Genomic DNA, 18,956 nt, shown 5'->3' with positions numbered 1-18,956 from the left:
AAATACAATCGGAAGAAGAATGGGTAGTAAAGTCAAAATCAAGTCACCATGGATATATAGAGAAGGCACAGCAGTGAAAGGAAAAAAGGGGAAGAGAAGTATGTTGGCAGTGTTTCTTGGACTGTTGTGTGTTCAATGTGGATTTTTTTCATTTGTTGTGGAAAGTAGCTTGGAAACTGTTCTGAAAGATGCATACGAGGAGAGTTCATGTCAATCAACAGTTAAGTATTTTTTGTTCTTGTGTTTAAAGCAGTTGGCAAAGCAGCTGCTTGTCTGTGTGCTGTGAATGTATTTCTTGCAAGCAGTATGACAGTATTGGTAGAACATGTAAATGCTATTTCTAGGACACACTTTAAAATGCTATTTTTCCAATAAATATCACCGCAGAAACTTTGCTTTTCAGCCTGGCCAACTGAGGTATGAGGCAGAAATGATGGATCTAAAGCAGGTCTCTTCAGCTAGGTTCATCATAAAGTGAATAAAAAGCACCCCCCACTCCACGTGTGGGCAGCCTACCTGCAGCTCTGCCAGTCTGTGCTGGGCTGGGGCAACGAGCCCCATCACCACAGGCACATGGGGCTGTGGGGAGTCTCCCTCAAGCTCCTGCATTATAGTTTAGGAGCAGCTTCTTTCCTGCCTTCAGGATGGGCTTTGAGGACTGGGTACATGCTTCCTGCACACACAGCTATCATGTAGCCACCTGCTCTGCCCTCCTGGAGCCACCTGGAGCAATTGAACCTTGGCGATGCTCCCAGTCAGAAAGTGCTGGGAATGTGCTCTCCAATTTAAGAAGTGAAAAAGTTTTGTGAAGGAAACTTGAAATTAACCTACATTTAGTCACATCAGTCAATTAACCTAGTTTTGTTGGGCTGTTGAGAAAGGCAGTCTGGTACTTGCAAAGAAGATAATGTGTTAAATATCCAGTATGAATGGAAGGAATTTATTCTACACCTCCTGTGAAGTCATCTTGATATGAGGCTAAAATGAGGTCCAATAAAAAATACCCTCTTTGTTGATATAGCTGGAGCTCAAAATACATGAGAGTAGAGAATGAAGGTTATACTGGATAGGTGCCATAGAGCTGTTATTTTATGTGCTATAGGTATCTTGGAAATTGAGGAAGAACAGGATAGAAAACAGGATTTTCCAGAGTATGCTCACGAGTGGAATGAGATGTGATGAATAGATCCAACAGGATTTTGAGGTTTTAACTGGGGAATCGGAAAACTGAAATGTATATTGATGACAACTTTTATAGGAAGGGATTGATAAAGCCATTCCCTGATCTAATCAAATAACAAGGTACCAATTTCAAATACTGATGGTATTATAGAACTTATCTGTTGATAAAAATTCTTAGTAATATGACTTTTTATGTTATCTGCTGCTCTTTATCATGCCTTGGAAGACACATTTTATATTTTGGCCCTGTTTTTCATATCTGAATAATTACATTGGGCTGCAGTGTGGAAATTCTTGTTTAATACATTTGATTAATGTATTAGATTTGTGTTCAATGTGTTTAACAGTGCTTAATATTTAAATAAAAAAATGTGTTCTGCATGTCTTTTCTTTGCATCTAAATTTGAAAATTGGGTTCTTGGCCTGATTTTTATACAAATGTGCAAATGGTAAAATTAAAATAAAATACAACATAGGCTCACACACACATGCATCACATATATAACAGTGGTAGCCATACACCGCATATGTAGTTTATAGATAACTGTTCAGTATACATGAGACATGTATGTAACTTCTAAAGAATTGCATGTATATTTTAATTACTGTGTCTGAAAAATACAGGAGAAAGATAAGTGGAAATGATAATAAACTAAATTCTTTGCTCCATCTTACTAAACAGTTTCTCTTTGTATTTATTTATGGTTCATGTACTTTAAATGAAAATCGGGTGGAGTTTTGTGGTTGTTTTTTTTTTTTGTTTATTTGTTTAGTTGAAGGAATATAGGAAAACGATATGCTTTTCCCCTCTTCATAGTTGCCAGTACAGTGAGTTTCAACTCCGAATGTACCAGTAGTTTTGAAAAACTTCAGTGATGTGTTTGATGATACTATATCCTATTTTTAGATCTGTGGAGGAGCTTGCATACTTCAAATGTTGATATTATAACAATAGTGTCATACTGCATGTATTCTCAGATGTCTTGATATAAACCAGCATATGTCATGGTTCGATTTTCCTGTCATCTTTTAAGCATTAGGAAATGGTTCATCTTTGTAGATGTTAGAATTGAAATTCTCCATCATTAGCTATTAGCTATGTATTTAGGCCTTCTTTTGTCTGTTTCAGTGAAAAATTTCAAGAGAATTCTGCATCAGCTGCAATGAGATTTAGGAGAGTAAGAAGTTACATGTCCACTCCTACCATGTTCTTTGCATTGTGAACTAAGTCTTTTGTTTGCAGAAGGAATTTGTATTTTGCTTCAACAAAGCCAAAAGGTTGGTTGCACCTTATACAATATTTCTTCACTCTTTCTTGCTGTAGGTCCCTTTCAGTGCTACAATGTCACCCGTTCGACTGCATTCATCCAATCCAAACCTTTGTGCAGACATCGAGTTTCAGACTCCCCCAAGCCATGTAATGGACCCTCTGGAGTGCTCTACCGAGTACATGAAGCTTCAAGAAGAATTCTGCCTGATGGCGCAAAAAGGTAATGGGAAATGTCAAGTCTTTCCTTTATTGTGCTTCTCTGTTGTGTTTATTGCCTTCACTTAGTTATGTCCAGGGCATTCATCTGCATTAGGTGATATTGTGTAAGAAATTTTAGATGGTCAGCTGGCTTACATAAAGATGACATGTATTATCCTTACACTTTCTGTGGATTACATGAATATAGAGATAGGTAAATTCTGATAAGACACATTTTTTAGAAGTCTTCTGAACTACTTGCTGTATCTTGTAAATACATGACTAAATTTACAAACATTTTGTTTCTCAATAAAATGCTTTATTTCTCCCCAAAGATGAACCAGAATGTCACTGCTATATAATGTTGTGCAATTAATTTTTGTGCAATGTTTTCTACATCAGTGGAAATAACAGAAGAAGAGCTTATTACTAGAATGTACCTCAGAAATGCGATTTTATTGCCAATAAATGAATGGTCCTACAGACTAAAAAATACTATTTAAAAGGGTTTGTTATCAGTTGCTGTAACAAACATAGGACAAATGTGAGACTGATATCTTAAAAAATGTCAAAAACCTGTTCAAAGACCAGGTAATACTCTTTATTAGTGCAATACTGAGTTCTTAGCAGAACTGATTTTTTTTGTTACTCAGAAAATAAAATAAAAAAAAAAAAGAAAAGAAAACAACACACATTGGACATAGGTTTTCCAAATATGCATCTCACTGTATGTTCAGCACCAAGAATATTGTCTGATGACATATGCTTGAATTTACTGTATGCACATTACAACCTCAAGCTTTAAGTGTTTGTACTTTGGAATGGATTACTTGAAGTTCAGATTCTTGTTTCAAATTTCCGTAATTGTGGGATGGAAATATCTCTATTGCTGAAATATTGTAATAGATGGCAATGAGCAGTTCTATAGCTGAGAAAAAACTTGGGTTTTTTTTTTTCTTTTTGCTTAGTGCATTCTCTTTTGAAGTCTGCCTTTAACAGCATAGCTATAGAGAAGGAGAAGCTTAAGCAGATTGTTTCAGAGCAGGATCTTGCAAGCCACAATGCTCAAATAGCACACCTCAGACAGTCCCTCTCTCAGGTATGTTCTTGATTTGATTTCAAGCACTTCTAGCTTGCCAGATGCACTATTTCTTTTGTATTTTGGCCATTTCTTGAGGTAGAAGGAGCCAAGAAAAAGCCAAGTTCTTGACCAGAACTGTGAGACATATTCTGTTATGACATAAGTCTGACCTCAATGCATGTGGAGGTGAAGGATATCATTTGTCTGTGTAAGCATGCATCTGTTATGGTTTTCCAAAGCAAAGAAGGATCAAATGTTTTTATACAAATGCTAGATATCTTTCCTGGACTGTTTCCAGCACAGCCAAGGAAATATTCTTTTCTTAATTAAGTTTTAAATTTTTACTCTATATTTTCAGATTTGTTTTATATGTCCATGTCTCTAACTGAAAAAGGAATCTTGGGTTACAGGATAGTCGTGGGTAAATTGGATTTTTTCAAATAACACATCTGTTACTCTCCAGCGTCTCTCTCACCTAAGCCAAAGGAAAAACTGTCATTGGCTTTAGTGGGGAAGAAGAGGTAAAGCAACAGTAAGTCCTCAGGATGCAAAATAACTCAAAATTTTTAATTAATTGTCAAGGAAAAACATAAGAGCTTTTACTCTGAAGATTGCATTGGCATGGAGTACTGCATCTGCCAGAAATGTGAGCAGAGGTTTAAAGGCAAATAAAACTTCACCAAAATGTGTATATAATTTCATACACTGTTATTGTTATTGGGTTGGAGGTTTTTGCTAAGAGATAATATTGATGCACAACGTTTGTATAGATACAGATGATATTATATTACACAGATTGATTACTGTGTGTTGTAATAAAGAAAGGTTAAGGACAAGAGGTAAGGGTAACCATTTCTGGTTATTGATACAAATTTAACTAAGACCTGTGGAGACTTATTAGCACTTGTATGAAATAGGTGGTCATGTTTTCTTATTGTTCTTGCCCTCCGTTGTCAGTCTAAAAGTCATGGTTGCATATTAGTTTATAGTCTCAATAGGCAATAAATGGAAATTTGACCTTAGATGGCTGGGTTTGATCAGCCTCCTGAACCAGGTTTGAGCAGTTTAAGAAGGTACTGTCAGGCTGCTGTCATCACCTTTCTTTCCTGGTAGATGGCAACTGTGAACATGCCTGGTCCATTTCAGTGCAAAGCAAAATGGGGTAATTTAAACTGTTTAGTGACAGTTTAAACTAACCCGTTTTACTTTGGTCCTACTTTGTTTCAGTACATTCATGCAATCTATTCCTGATTCTGCACTAGGGGGAGGCAAAAGGAGGTTCTTACTCCATTACAACAGTAATTTTCTACTAAAACAGTATGTTATTTTCTATAATCCTCAGTGCTGGGGATATATTAGGGTGAAGTCAGTTCACGTTGTAGATACGTAACATGCTTTTTCTGAATTTCAGAGCCTTTCATGTGAGTCTTTCTAGATAACAGACAATATTTATATATGCACCGAAATGTACAATCTAGGTTGGGTTTTAAAAAAGGAGAAAAATCAGCAGGTATAAGACACCAGTTGAATGCTGTTGGTATTTGTGACACTCTAATATCAGTAGTTTGAAATGAGTACATGTGTGCAAATACATCAATTGATCTGGATGGGCAAACACCCAATGATACTAGCCATTACATTGGTTTTGCTGGAAGGGAAGCCATTTCCTTTTGCAGGGTCTAAGTGCTGATACCCTTGGCTCAGAAAGAGCTGAGTAGTTGTAAACCAAGAATTGCTTCTTTGGGCATTGTGCAGGTAGTTCCCATTTGTTGTTCTGCAGCTTCATTCTTCCTTGCTGCATTCACTCCCTGTTTCCATAGTGTACATAACCCACCAGTATACCTGCCAAAGAGAGATCCGAAGAATTAAGGTAGAATGCCACTGTTATATTGTGGAAGAATATCTGTCCCCACTGCCTCCTGAAAAAGATCAATGAAGGCAAAATAAAAGGTTAAATCATTTTAGAGAGGATCTCAAAATAGGTATCTCTCTAAAAATGGAAAAAAGGAGGTTCTGTGTTTTCTTGGGAAATTGCTGGGAAGAAGCTACTTCTTTTTTTTTCTTCTTCTTCTTTTTTTTTCCCTGTTTAATGTTTACTTTAAAATTTTAAATGAAATGTGCAATTTTTATTTTAAGGCTCTCAACCAGAATGCTGAACTAAGGAGTCGCTTGAACAGAATACATTCAGAATCTGTTATTTGTGATCAGGTTGTCAGTGTAAATATTATCCCTAGTCCTGATGAGGTAAGACTTTGGCCTTTAATGGATTTAGAGTACAATCAAACCTTGCTAATTCTCACTAACAGCTGAAACACATCTGGCAAATTACAGGATTTTTCAGATTGGCAAGTGTTTATTTATAGATAAAGTCAGATTATATTTTCCCTATGTGAAATAAAACTTCTGTCTTTAATTTTGCATATGTCAGATCTTATGAAACAACTCAGTTTAGTCTCTGCAGAGAAACAAGGAGGGACTCCGGTTTTGCAATATTAATTGTTGGCTGTGGGAATTAGTGAGGTTTTACTGTATTTGAATGTAACACACAGTAGCTAATCAATTCTGTATCTTAGTTTCTTGCCAAATCAACAGAGCAGTTTAGTATGTGATGGCATGATCCTGCAAGTGCCTAAAGGGCCTGATGTTTAATATCAAGTGACACTGCTGAAATCAAAAAGATTTAGACTATGAACCAAATACTATGCTGATACCATGTTTGCAACATCTGGTTTTGCTTTCCTCAGTCAAGAGATTATCTAACATTTGTATTAATAACAAGTCAGCTTCCCTCATGAGAAGGACAAATCTGAATTTGTGAGCTGTAATATGTTACAATTAATGTGGTCACTTTGACAACCATTCTGCTTACATTTTACCAAAATATTTTTCATCTGTCACTTCCACTAATTTTTTTCTATGCATATGTCATTTCAGTTAACATACTTTTGTCTCCTAATTATTTCTTCCTACAAGAAAGGAAGGTGAAAATGTGTTTCCAATTACTTTTGTTTATTTGTTTTTTTGAAAATGTCCAAGCAATTTTTCCAAGAGTCCAGCATGTTGGAGACTAGCAACAGAAGATAGAGGTGAAGTGGTGCCACAGCACAGGAATCTGTTGTGAAGTTCTGAACAATGACCATGTCTTCTATTTTGGATTTGTTATTGGTTAGCTGTTTCTTTTTCGTATGTACATCGTTGTCTTGGTACCAGTGTGTCGGACTAAAGGAGTTTTTCAAAGAGGTTCCCAGATCTGTCATTCACTTCTCTTGATTGTGTTATATATATTTATATATTTATATATGTATAATCTTGCAGTGTATAGATAAGGCCTGTGTGAACATCTTTTTCAGTTAGGGGTATGTGTATTTTTCCAAGTTCCTCTAGCTTATACAAAATCTTGAAGTTTTAATCACTTTCTGTAAAGATAACAGTGAAATGAGCTTCTGTTTCCATTATAATTCATCAAACATTGTAAACTGTCTACAAGCTTATAAGCCCCAGTGAAAGAGGGGTGGGTTTTGACCTTTTGACCTCTTGGCTTGTTTATGGGGTTTTTTGATTTTTTTTTTTGTTTTTGGTGCATTTTGAGGCAACTATATAGAATAATTCTACAGAATTAAGATGTCAACAAAAACATTTGCACGATTACTGTAGGAAGATTAATGGGGATGGAGTTGCGGTCTGGAGTTAACTGTTTAAAAGGGCTTCAGTAGTTTCATCTGCATTATATCCCAGAAGCAACATGCTGTAAAAATGAAGGGATTAAGTCAGAAGCCTGTTTCCCTCCACAGCAGCAGCTCCTTTGGTGGAATGGTACAGGGAGAGAATAATTTTTTCCCCCCTTCTTAAAGCAATATCCTATAGGGTAACACATTGAAACCTGGTGTTCCTCCCATCGATAGGAAGAAGAGGTTCTGCTGTTTAAATTAGCTGCCCCCCTACTGATCTATACATAACACAGTTTTGAACCCTTGCCTTTGCTGCTAAATTCTTTTTATAATAAACAATAGAGAGTTCATTCCCTATAGTAGTACTGAGTCAGTGTTAATGGCATAATTCAAGTGAGATTTGGAGTACAAACGTGGTATAAAAGCACATAAATACATATTATAGCCATCCTCCTGAATATTCCAACATTCAAACAGTTGTTACTAAACCGGTTGACAAGTGCATTTATTTTGAAAGTAACTTATAACTCCCTGACCTTATAAAGCTTTATATTTGAAATTTGATTGGATCAAAGGTAGCTTCCAGTGATGTCATTTGTTATGACCAGGTGTATTTTCATCTGAATTTCATGGTTGAACTTGTCTGACAGTTGAGGTATTGTCCACAAAATCACTCTTCTGGAGACAGAACTAAATCTGTGATTATTCACACTGTTAAAACTTGGCAGTTGATGCTGAGCAGGCCTCAAATGAGGACATGTAGAAGACATGTAGCTCACTGCTCAGAATGCACTTTATTTTGTAATTGTCAAAGTCTTGTCTGTTAGGTACACACAAAGCCTTGCTAAAATGCTGTCTTTCCTATCTATGCTTACATTTGGCATAGAAAAATTATTCAGGTGATTTACCCCTTCTATGCATATTTATTTTATATTAGAAATAATACTTCTATTTTTCTGTGCTTTATTTACAGACAGGTGAACAAATTCATGTCAGTTTGCCACTGTCTCAGCAAGTTTCTAATGAGAGCAGGCTCTCTATGTCTGAATCTGTTTCAGAGTTCTTTGATGCACAGGAAGTGCTTCTGTCTGCCAGCTCGTCAGAAAATGAGGTAGGCTATGACAGCATGCTGCAGCTTTGCTGTTGGACAGATTTAGATATTACTCCACTAGTGAATGATTTTTTTATTTTTACAATGCTATTAGAATAAAATTTATCAGCACGTATAAGGTTTAGATAAACAAACCTGAGACTCCCTTGTGATGGGGTGCAGAAGTTCACTGGTAAAACAGTTGAAAGTTGTTTGCATCAGTAGCTTATGTTCAGTACGTGTCTTTGCTAGATGATGGCAGTTTCGCGTAAGGATGACATAGACAGGAGAAATTATGTCTGACTATGCAGTCAACTAATCTAGAATTTAAAATAGTCTCTTAAAAAAAAGTCTTCTAGTATACATAGAAAGTTATTGTCAGAGAAGTAGACAAAAGCCTGAAAAATTGGCTCACTCAAGCTCAAAGTTGAAGCAGTCAGATACAGTTCAGGCTCCTGAATCAAGTTGCTCTCCACAGCCCTTCTGTGCTACCCTAAATAAATGTTACCATTTAAAAAAAATATTTATTTTTTTAAAATACCTTTTTATAAAGCCACAGTAGTGCTGTGGTCTACCACAACTCTTCTGTAAGATGCCACCATATTTTGCCTTTGACAGGGATTGCTCATGTGCCATGAGTTAGCACAACCACAGCTGGAGTTGTTCATCTAAAGGATGGAATGGTTCCTTATCTTATTGTTTCTCTAGTTGTAAAGTACATGTTATCTCAATAGTCTGGATTGTCTATATCAGCATGGAGTATTGGTGCATCTGTATGGTATAAACAAAATGGAATCTTTACAAAATCACCCCCAAATGATATAGGCCTCATAATAAATACTGTGTCATCAGTAAAAACTGTAAAATATTTTGAAAGTCATATTTCTGGAGAAAAAGTTAGTTTTGTTAAAAAAATTCTAAAAAATAATCTAACACTGATGTAGTTCTTGTTTTTCAAAATGGTAGGTTGATGTTTGTATAATTTTTTGCTGAAAAACAAGCTGCATTTTATTCTTTGGTTCTTTTATAAAGAGTACAAATCAGACTATCTCTTCTCACCTCCCATCCCCAGCACGTTACATTGTCAATTTTTTGTTTATCTCTGAACTCATTTGTAGTCACCCTTTTCGAAATTTAATGTTTGTGTTTGACTTCATAATAAAGAATTCAGAAACATAAGGAGAGCATAGCATTTGTTTTGACATTTTAGTGCATTGGCAGTATGGGTTGACTGAAACATCCAGTTGATTTAGTTAAAAGCTCTAATTAGAGTTGATTTCTTTGAATATTTTTGTTTCAATTAATTATATTTTTTCTAATTTGACAGTATATTTTATATGCATTTGACTTAATATTTTATTTATGTTTTAGGCTTCTGATGATGAATCTTATATCAGTGACGTGAGTGATAATATATCTGAGGACAACACCAGTGTTGCAGACAACATTTCTCGACAAAGTATACTGCTGTGTTTTAAACTTTGGGAAATTACTTTGGTTGTGTTCATGTACCAGATTTACTGCATGTCTGTACAAGACCAACTCAGCTGAAATCAGTGAAGCTGGGCTTGCTTGTTCTGGCAGTGATTTGGTTCAATGGATAAGTCTTTTTTTCTTAATCTGGTGCTTTTTTATGATAATAGTTTTTTCCCTTCCCAGTTCTTAATGGTGACCTAACGGGAGGTGCATTCAGGAACGGACGGAGAACTTGTCTCCCAGCTCCCAGCCCTGACACCAGTAACATCAATCTGTGGAATATTTTGAGAAATAACATTGGCAAAGATCTTTCCAAAGTATCCATGCCAGTTGAGCTAAATGAACCTCTGAATACCTTGCAACATCTTTGTGAAGAGCTGGAATACAGCGAACTGTTGGACAAGGCTGCTGAAACAGATGATCCGTATGAACGCATGGTAATAAATTTAATGTAGCACTTCTTATGTCTATATTAAAAAGGGACCTATTGAGTGAAGGTCTCTGCAGGGCCCTGTTTCCCTCTTCCTGTTCACAGACAACAGACCTCCCTGCTGGGTCAGATGAATGCTGTGAACAATTACAAGTAGTAGGTTTGATCTGAACAAGGCTGAGGGCCTTTCCTTGACTTCAAACGAAGTCCTGCAATTTTGACTCACTGATGTGAAAACTGATCTCACTCTCCATGACTGTATATGTAGGCACTGGCAGTTTCTAACCCTGCAGCATCCTTTCCCAGCTTTCAGTGATCAAGTCCAGCAGCCTCCAAGAGCTAATCAAGTCTGTGGCTGGCTTATGATCAATGTAGATGTCAATAAGATGTCATCCTAGGCAATTTCTAATAGAGAAGTTCCAAAACACCAAAACAAAGTTTGCCTGGGCAGCCTGACTTCAGCTCCCCTGTAAGTATGTCTTGTTTTCTTAACTGACAGCCAGCAGCCTATGTTCAGCTCTAAGGGTGTTTTGGTCTGTTGTGTCTCCTTTTCCTCAGAAGAAGCAGGGAAAGGCTGTTAGGGGAAAGTTGGCAGTGTTCTTGCTGAACATATCTACTGTTCCCTGGTATGGGTTGGCAGCGCTGTGGTTAACTGGGAGAAGAGAAGTTGCCTGGGGCTGTCATATGACCACATGCTCAGGTCCATGAACTGCCATGTTCATGTGGCCTGCAGGAGAGTGAGGGGTCCTAAACATTGGTATTTTTTCCTTGTCACTGAAGACGTTGGACCTACCTTATGATACAGGGGGTTGGATTATTTATCATGACATGCTGTTTTCCTACAAGAGTCTTTATGTCCCTCACAAAAGGGAGACCCTGTAAGAACTGGGCAGGATTGTACTGAATAAAGCAGCCTGTTGGCTGTAGGACTCTGCCTCCTTTGTTGAAAAGCTTGGAAGGTGAGTATTGAAGGAGTCAGGAGAGTTCAGAAAGGAAAAGCCACAGTGCAACCGAAAGCTTCCTTGGAAATGTGGATTCAATCCCTTTCTCTGCTACAGATATCTACAGATATCTACTGCAATACTGGGGATACAAGCCAAATTACAAGCACCTTAAAAATATGAATCGCACACCCACACTGAGACATGTGGGACTACCTTACAGAAGTGCTGAATATCCAAAGCATCAGTGGTAGCAGTGCTGTGAATATGTTACCTGCTTTGTCACCATTCTTTGAAAAATCAGGACGTTGCTATCTTAAATAAGTATCCAAAAATAGGAAAAACTTTTTTCTTTTCATTGCTCTATATATCATAAGAATAGATATATATCATAAGGATAAACACCCTCATTTCTCTATAGTGTCTTATAGTTAAATTCATGAAGCAGATTTTGGAAGAATGAAGGTTTTTACTGTTGAAGAAAAGCTCTTGGAGAACGTTAATTCTGTTGATGCTGCACTTATGAATAATATGAAATTAATAAAGAATGGAGCACCCATTACACTGTTCGAAGAAAACAAAGCATGTGAAAGCTCACATGAATGTTGCATCCTTGCTAGTATGAGGGGAGTGGGATGTGGTTAAGGTTCAGCCTGCTGTTAGCAGATTATCCACAGCTGAGAGATTTTTATCCCTGTATTGCTTTACTGAAGCTTTGTTTGGATGTCTTGAGTGCCTGTTGTGATTTTTTAAACTCTGCTAAAGGGAGCTGCAATCTAAATTACTGTGGCATGTCATTTAGTTTATTACTCCCAGCTAGGCCTGGTTTAGAGATTCCTGAGTTTTGGTTGTACATGTAGACAAGGGGGCTGATAGGGTGGTACGTGCATGGAAGATCCTGAGATAACTCATGATTAAGGACATCCTGAGTGAGAGCTGTTTATGTTTGGCACTAAATAAAATAGTTCCCATAGGAAAATGGTATGCAATCTTATCATTGAAGTAGTCATATAATATTTAGTCACCAGTAGCATAGAGTAGAGCTGGTTCTGTGTTTTAGATTATTAATGATAAGCCTGGTTAAAGGTGGAAAAACAGTATATTGTGCAGATTGTTATTGTAGGGGACCATTGAAAGAGACTGACTGAGGCCATGAAGAAAAATAAATTGTATCAACTAAAGAAATAACAGTTTATACTGCTTCTGTTTGGGTTGCATGGCTTCACTCTGAGGCATGCTTCATTAACCCAGATTTCACTCTGAGTGGAGTGAGTTGTGTGATATCATATAGTGATGGCATATACACAAGAATCTCTGCCTATTCTCACTTTCGTTCCTGTTTGTATTTTCACAGGTTCTCATAGCTGCTTTTGCAGCATCAGGCTATGCCTCTACATACTTTAGAGCAGGAAGCAAGCCATTTAATCCAGTGCTTGGTGAAACTTATGAATGTATTAGAGAAGACAAAGGGTTTCGATTTTTCTCAGAGCAGGTAAAGCATATTTCTGGATAGACACTTGTTTAAATTCAGATTTTGGTTTCTTTTTTTTTATAGAATAATCTTGGGGTTTTTTTTCTAGTTAGAATAGTTTGCTTTTTTAGTAGTAAAGAAATGTTAGTATGAGTGAATTTCATTAAATGGTAGAAGGTATATATTTTTATAGTAGTTATAAGGAGTTGTTTTAAGTACATAACATTTTAAGTACAAACTTGGGTTGCATCTGTTTTCATAGCAACATAGGCTAATAGCTATTTATTACTTTCATATTGCAGTAAAAATTGTATTGTCTTAGAAAGGAAAATGATTTGTTTTAACTTAGCCAAACTGTTTTTCAGGTTAGCCACCATCCTCCCATTTCAGCCTGTCACTGTGAATCGAAGAATTTTGTGTTTTGGCAAGGTATATTTTTAATTCAAAAGCATACACTCTTATTTTTTTATTAGCAAGTAAAAACTTTGTACAAGCTGAGCTTTGCATTTGGAACTTACTAAAAATTTCTATACTTATTCTTTCTGTAGTAACATAGTACAAACTGATCTGAAATATTTCAGTCCAAATTCTCAGTAAGAGTGAGCAGACATGTTACAACTTCCCTTGTCACTTGCAGTCTGTTTATGCTTTTCCACTTAGAAGTTCGTTTACCAGGAAAATTAATATTTTTTACAAACACAAGCAGTTCTTTTTACACAGCTGAACAAGCAGCTTTCTTTTCTTCTATCTGCTGGCATATGCCTTTAATTTGTATTGAGTGTTTTCATGAGAGATTTGACAATTATGTAGCACAGGCGTGACTCCTAGAAGAAAATGAAACATATCTTTAGTTTTGCTGACCTAATGTAATTTTCTAGTTTTTTTTTTTTTTGTTCTTTTGTATCTTCATGGCAACCTCATACTGTCCTTTTTAAACTGGATGGTCTAGCATAGATCATCTTGTGCCACACAGATCACTGCAAGGGGGTAAAGTTTGGTCTTTCCAGTTTTGTAAATCTTTCACTATTATATTCAGATATCAGGTGGAAAAACAAATTCTGGGGGAAATCAATGGAAATTCTACCAGTTGGAACCTTGAATGTGACTCTTCCAAAGTAAGCTACTGTCCTATTTCCTTTTTATTTCACATTTTATTTATTTGTTGCAATCTAATCTGTTACGCCTCATGAATGGGGTGGGAAGTGTATGCAGACATCCCATGAATGGTACTGGTGAGAGTTAGTGTGTAGCTCACATCTTGCCTTAGTATACAGGTGGCTATACTAAAGCATTTTTGAGCCTGAAGATCCATTTGGGTTTTTGGAGGAAAAATATATAAAGTCTCTAGAAAGCGATAGACAGAGGAGGATAGAAATGTTTTAGGAGTGACAACCCGAGTTTTACATGTACAGTAGTGATCAACTGCTCAGAACAAGACTGCAATACAGGACTGTCAGCAGCTAGTACTGTCCTTACTAAGGCTATCAATACTGCTAAGTGTTCCCTCAGAACAACCACTAGTAACAGTGTAAGGTCATTTTTCAATATGTAGATAAGCCAAAATGTGTTCTTCAGATGTTGACAGAGTAGTAAGAAGAAGTTGTTTCCCCACAGGTAAGACTAGTTGCAAGTTGTAAATCCTGAGAGTAGGCAAGAGGGGGATACTTTAAATGTGTCTGCAGCTTTTGCAGTACTTGTCCTGCTCCTGGATATTGCAGCCAGCCTTTCTTTCTGCCTGTAATGGTATGGCATCACTCCACCTCTTTATCCATCTCATGAAATTGAAGTAAATGTACTCAACAGCATCTTTGTCTACTGTCTTCATGCTTGCCCCTCAGCTCTGAAGGAGAATGTGCTTTGCATGATGTAATTCCCTCACTTTATTCCATTGTTTGACAATAGAGATGCTCTGACTCTGAGTAGTTACAGAGGGGAAGGGATAACGTACCACAGAGCTCCTGCTTCCTACTTCCTTTCTGTTATCTCCTTTCTGTATTTGTTTATTCTATTTGTAATTTTATTACATTGTCTGCTTTTAGCCTCAGTTCAACCTAATGTTGATCTTTGGGTCACTGTCCTGCCCCTAAAGGAATTGTGGCCAAAGCACTTAATGCTCTAGGGACAGTGAATATACCATGCAGGGCTTTGGTAGTTCATGATATTTTGATTTGTGACCCATAGCACAGTTCTTCGGTTCTCTGATCTAGAGCTTAGGTGAGCTCCTCTATGGAGGATTAGTTATGTACCCAGAACCAATGCTTTATTAAATTAAGCTATTGTTTCAAAAGTTTTTGAGGAATATGGTCCTGTATTTATGGTAATGGAGTTACAGTTTACTTTTTTATCCGTAACGATCGTGACTAATTTATGTTACCAACTACTTGTTAATCTGTTCTTAGGTATGGAGACTACTATGTCTGGAACAAAGTCACTACTTGCATACATAATATACTTAGTGGAAGGAGGTGGATAGAACACTATGGAGAGATAACTATCAGGAACACAAAAAGCAGTGTTTGTATTTGTAAACTCACATTTGTCAAGGTAACATATGTAATCTAATACATATCATATAATCATAAAACTGTATAGTTTAAGCATACATCAAGCTGTTTCTTCGGTATTCCTGAATTCCACATTCCACGTTTTGTCTTATCAACATTTGTAAACATCTAAATTGCCAGATGAGTGCTATGTTAAGTAGTATGACTATTCCATTGAACATCTGATATCAGTGTGTTGCCTTGCTGTATAGCTGCGTGCTATACTGTTGTTGGTTTTTGGTTAAAAATGAAATGTCAAAATTTCTCTTCTATTACCACAATGAAATTGCAAATAATTGTACACTTCTGTGCCATTTTACTTCTGCCTTTACTGGAATTAGGCAGTCAATATTTTATGTCTTTAGATTAAATAATGCCGCTTTGGTTTATAGTATTTTAATATCTAGAAAAGGACTATATATAAAAACAGATCACTGTATAGCTATGTAACTCAATTATTTTCCCTAAAATTAAGTTTGTCTTCATATTGCAACAAAATACATCAATACCATTAAAGTATCAGCAATGGTATGTTACTGTAAATCTGAAATTAATATTTTGATGTAGATTCTGAGAATGGGCAACTGGCTCAGTAGCGGAAGGTGTAAGAAATAAATATGTCTAAGAAAAGCAAAACAGAGAAACAGAAGGCAACAAATAACAAGTAATACTGCCGGAACCTCTCCCCTGCTGCAAAGTGTAGTGTGCAGCACCTGTTGAAGGATTCCCTTATGGGTACAGGTATATTCAGTATTTCCCATATGGAAAGAAGAGAGTTAGCTGGCTCTGATCGTGCAACTTTCAAAGTGTCAATTTTGCTGAATTTTTTGTGATTTGGGTTAATAAACAACAATATAGTTGCCAGATGTGCAGATAATCGAAATACCTTTATACCAAAATCATGTATCAAATTATTCAGTTACTCATATACTAAATCAGTTAATATTCAGATCACCTGAATATTGAATTCTGATATTCAGGGGTTCAGGTGAGGTGTTCTGATACAAAATTTGGATGGCTGGTGCCACATTCATTCATGCAGTATATGTATTGGTGTAATGGGTAATGCAAAAACCAGTGTGAACTATTAATTCTTTGTTAAACTTGCAGGTGAACTACTGGAATTCAAATGTAAATGAGGTCCAGGGTGTTGTGATAGATCAAGAAGGGAAGGTGGTACATCGCCTTTTTGGAAAGTGGCATGAGGGCCTTTATTGTGGGGTTGCACCTTCAGCCAAATGCATATGGAGACCAGGTAAGAAGGTTGTAATAAACTCTGGCAGGCACTGTAGTGTAACCCTAAACTATTTAAAGCTGTTTTGGCCATCATTTTAAATATTCAAAATACTGTTGGGAGATTAATTTTATGGTTAGACAAATAACCAAGAATTTACATGGGTTTATAATAACAGTAAATGGAAGGGCATAGTCTTCTACATCTCAGTCTGACTGCTGGTCAAATATTCTGGGGCACTAGGGTCAACATAAGAACAAAATATATATAAAAAAATTAATATCTAGGCCTGCCTTTTCACGGAGAGCAGGACAGCTTTTTTGAATTCAACAAACAGGAGCTGCCGATTTACTGAGTTTGTTGTCTTAATGCTTTATTAGCCTAAAGGATTGGACTTCAGAGATGGCAAGCTTCTGTGATTTCAGGAACTGATTTCAACTTTCTACTTGATTAGAGGCACTGAGGTTGAATTAGTCATCGTTTGCACCTATAGTATCTTTCATACATGCAGAGTCATTATCCAGGAATTGTCAATATCATTAATATTTTGAACTCTACTCTGTATTGATAGTATTTGAAACCCTACGTTGCACCCTACTCTCTGCAACACCAGCTCTGACTTCTGTTAGTGCTAAAGGTGTTGGACAGTGCTGAATCAGTCTGCAAGTGAGCATTACACTCCAGAATTAACTCTGAAGATCAGTTAAGGTTAGCTTTTATACAGACATTTGATAAGTCCACTTTCCAGAGAACAGGAAACTATGTTTAACTCGAAAATTCTGAAAACAGTAATTTTTATTTAAAAAGGAAGGAGAATCATGAACGTTTTGATTCTTAGCATGACATTACAACCTCTGCAGGATAAGCAGTTGAAATTTTTAGTGAATGTCGTTCCATCTAGAAAATAGCTTTTGGTGCTTTTTAGTTGCATCTAAGAGTAAAATATATTAATATTTTTGCAGTTATAATTTAATAAATAAATGAATCTCTTGCATATTTAGAGTAATAGTTTAAAAAGCTTTTTTCTTTCTCATACATACTCATACAGGCTCCATGCCAACCAATTATGAACGTTATTATGGCTTCACGAGGTTTGCTATTGAGCTCAATGAATTAGATCCTCTACTGAAAGATCTTCTTCCTACAACAGATGCGCGATTCAGGCCAGATCAAAGGCAAGAATGCTTGTTTATGCACTTAATATTTGGTGGTTTTAGGGCTGGGTTTGGCTGGGTATTGAATTCTGTCTGTGCCTTCACTACAGTCTAAACTAAGCTTTGGAGGATTCTGCTAGAAGAGAAGATATTCAGTATTGCAGTCAAATTTCTGCTTTACCCAGTTGAGGGAAAGTAGAAAGGATCTTGTTGGTTTAGTAGAACTGTGCAATCCTTGGGCAGAGGTAGGATTCCTCATAACAAAACTGGAAAGACAGGCTCTGAAATGTCATGGCTTTCTGCTGTGAATGGAAGCAACATTAATTCCCTCCTCGTTCTCAATTCACAGTACTTGAATGTTCATGATATGCTGAAGTTACTAAAGAAAGTGTATGCCTTAGGCTATATATAGGTCAGGTACATGTAACTAAGGAGTCACATCTCAGTTACATCTCAGTTTATTTTATGAGGTTATGACTAGACCTAAAAGTAGTACAATGCAGATAACAGGCTTGGCTTCTGTTTGTCTTATGTGATGATTCGTGCTAGAAAATTCCTTGTTCTAGACACTGTATGATTGCTATAGGACCTGCTCTTATTCTTACAGGCTTCTGGAAGAAGGAAATATAGAAGCAGCAGCATCTGAGAAGCAAAGAATAGAGGAACTCCAGAGAGGTCGGAGGCGGTACATGGAAGAAAACAGCATTGAATATGTACCAAAATTTTTTAAGTGAGTCTATTCTCTTCATATTAATTGCAATAGTAAGTGTTTTCTATAGTATGACTGGACAAAGTACTACAAGAATTACCACCAACAAGGCCTGTTAATTGTGAAAGCCTGGAAAATGGCAATTTTAAGAAAAAAAATCAGTTACCTAATCTCTGCCTGAAGCAGTTTATACATAGTTTAAAATTTCATAATTGAAACATTATTTTCCCACAATGGGCAACAGCTGTACAATCCTGCTGCACCCCTTGGCCAATGTTTTTTGAATTCTGAAGTGGAATAGAAGCATATTAGGTTCTAAGATTTAACTATATTATTGTTTTAAGTCATTGCATAAACAAAGTAATAAATAGTGATCTGAATAACAACATCATACATATATAACTCTCTATAAAATGTCTATATAAATAATGTGGAGGGTCTTTGTTTTTGTTTTTAATTAAGCATTTTTCTGAAACAAGTGATAGTCATATCAGATAGCCTCATGCTTA

At 36.5% G+C, this 18,956-nt stretch overlaps 1 protein-coding gene across 4 annotated transcripts in view; it reads left to right on the top strand.

Moving 5' to 3' along the window:
- OSBPL6 (oxysterol binding protein like 6) overlaps positions 1-18,956 on the top strand; it is a 108,835-nt gene that overhangs the window by 78,759 nt on the left and 11,120 nt on the right. For all 4 annotated transcript variants that reach the window (XM_055719109.1, XM_055719108.1, XM_055719106.1 and 1 more), the window contains 13 exons: positions 2,507-2,672; positions 3,619-3,749; positions 5,868-5,975; positions 8,373-8,510; positions 9,861-9,948; positions 10,149-10,402; positions 12,691-12,828; positions 13,173-13,236; positions 13,844-13,922; positions 15,207-15,351; positions 16,461-16,605; positions 17,633-17,759; positions 18,346-18,468. In XM_055719109.1, the coding sequence (XP_055575084.1) occupies positions 2,507-2,672; positions 3,619-3,749; positions 5,868-5,975; positions 8,373-8,510; positions 9,861-9,948; positions 10,149-10,402; positions 12,691-12,828; positions 13,173-13,236; positions 13,844-13,922; positions 15,207-15,351; positions 16,461-16,605; positions 17,633-17,759; positions 18,346-18,468 (1,706 nt within the window). The remainder of the gene's footprint in view (positions 1-2,506; positions 2,673-3,618; positions 3,750-5,867; positions 5,976-8,372; positions 8,511-9,860; positions 9,949-10,148; positions 10,403-12,690; positions 12,829-13,172; positions 13,237-13,843; positions 13,923-15,206; positions 15,352-16,460; positions 16,606-17,632; positions 17,760-18,345; positions 18,469-18,956) is intronic.

Source organism: Falco cherrug, chromosome 8, assembly GCF_023634085.1.
Source record: "Falco cherrug isolate bFalChe1 chromosome 8, bFalChe1.pri, whole genome shotgun sequence".
Classification (NCBI taxonomy): Eukaryota; Metazoa; Chordata; class Aves; order Falconiformes; family Falconidae; genus Falco; species Falco cherrug.
Note: the sequence above shows the minus strand (reverse complement) of the source record. Positions and strands in the feature narration are given on the sequence as shown.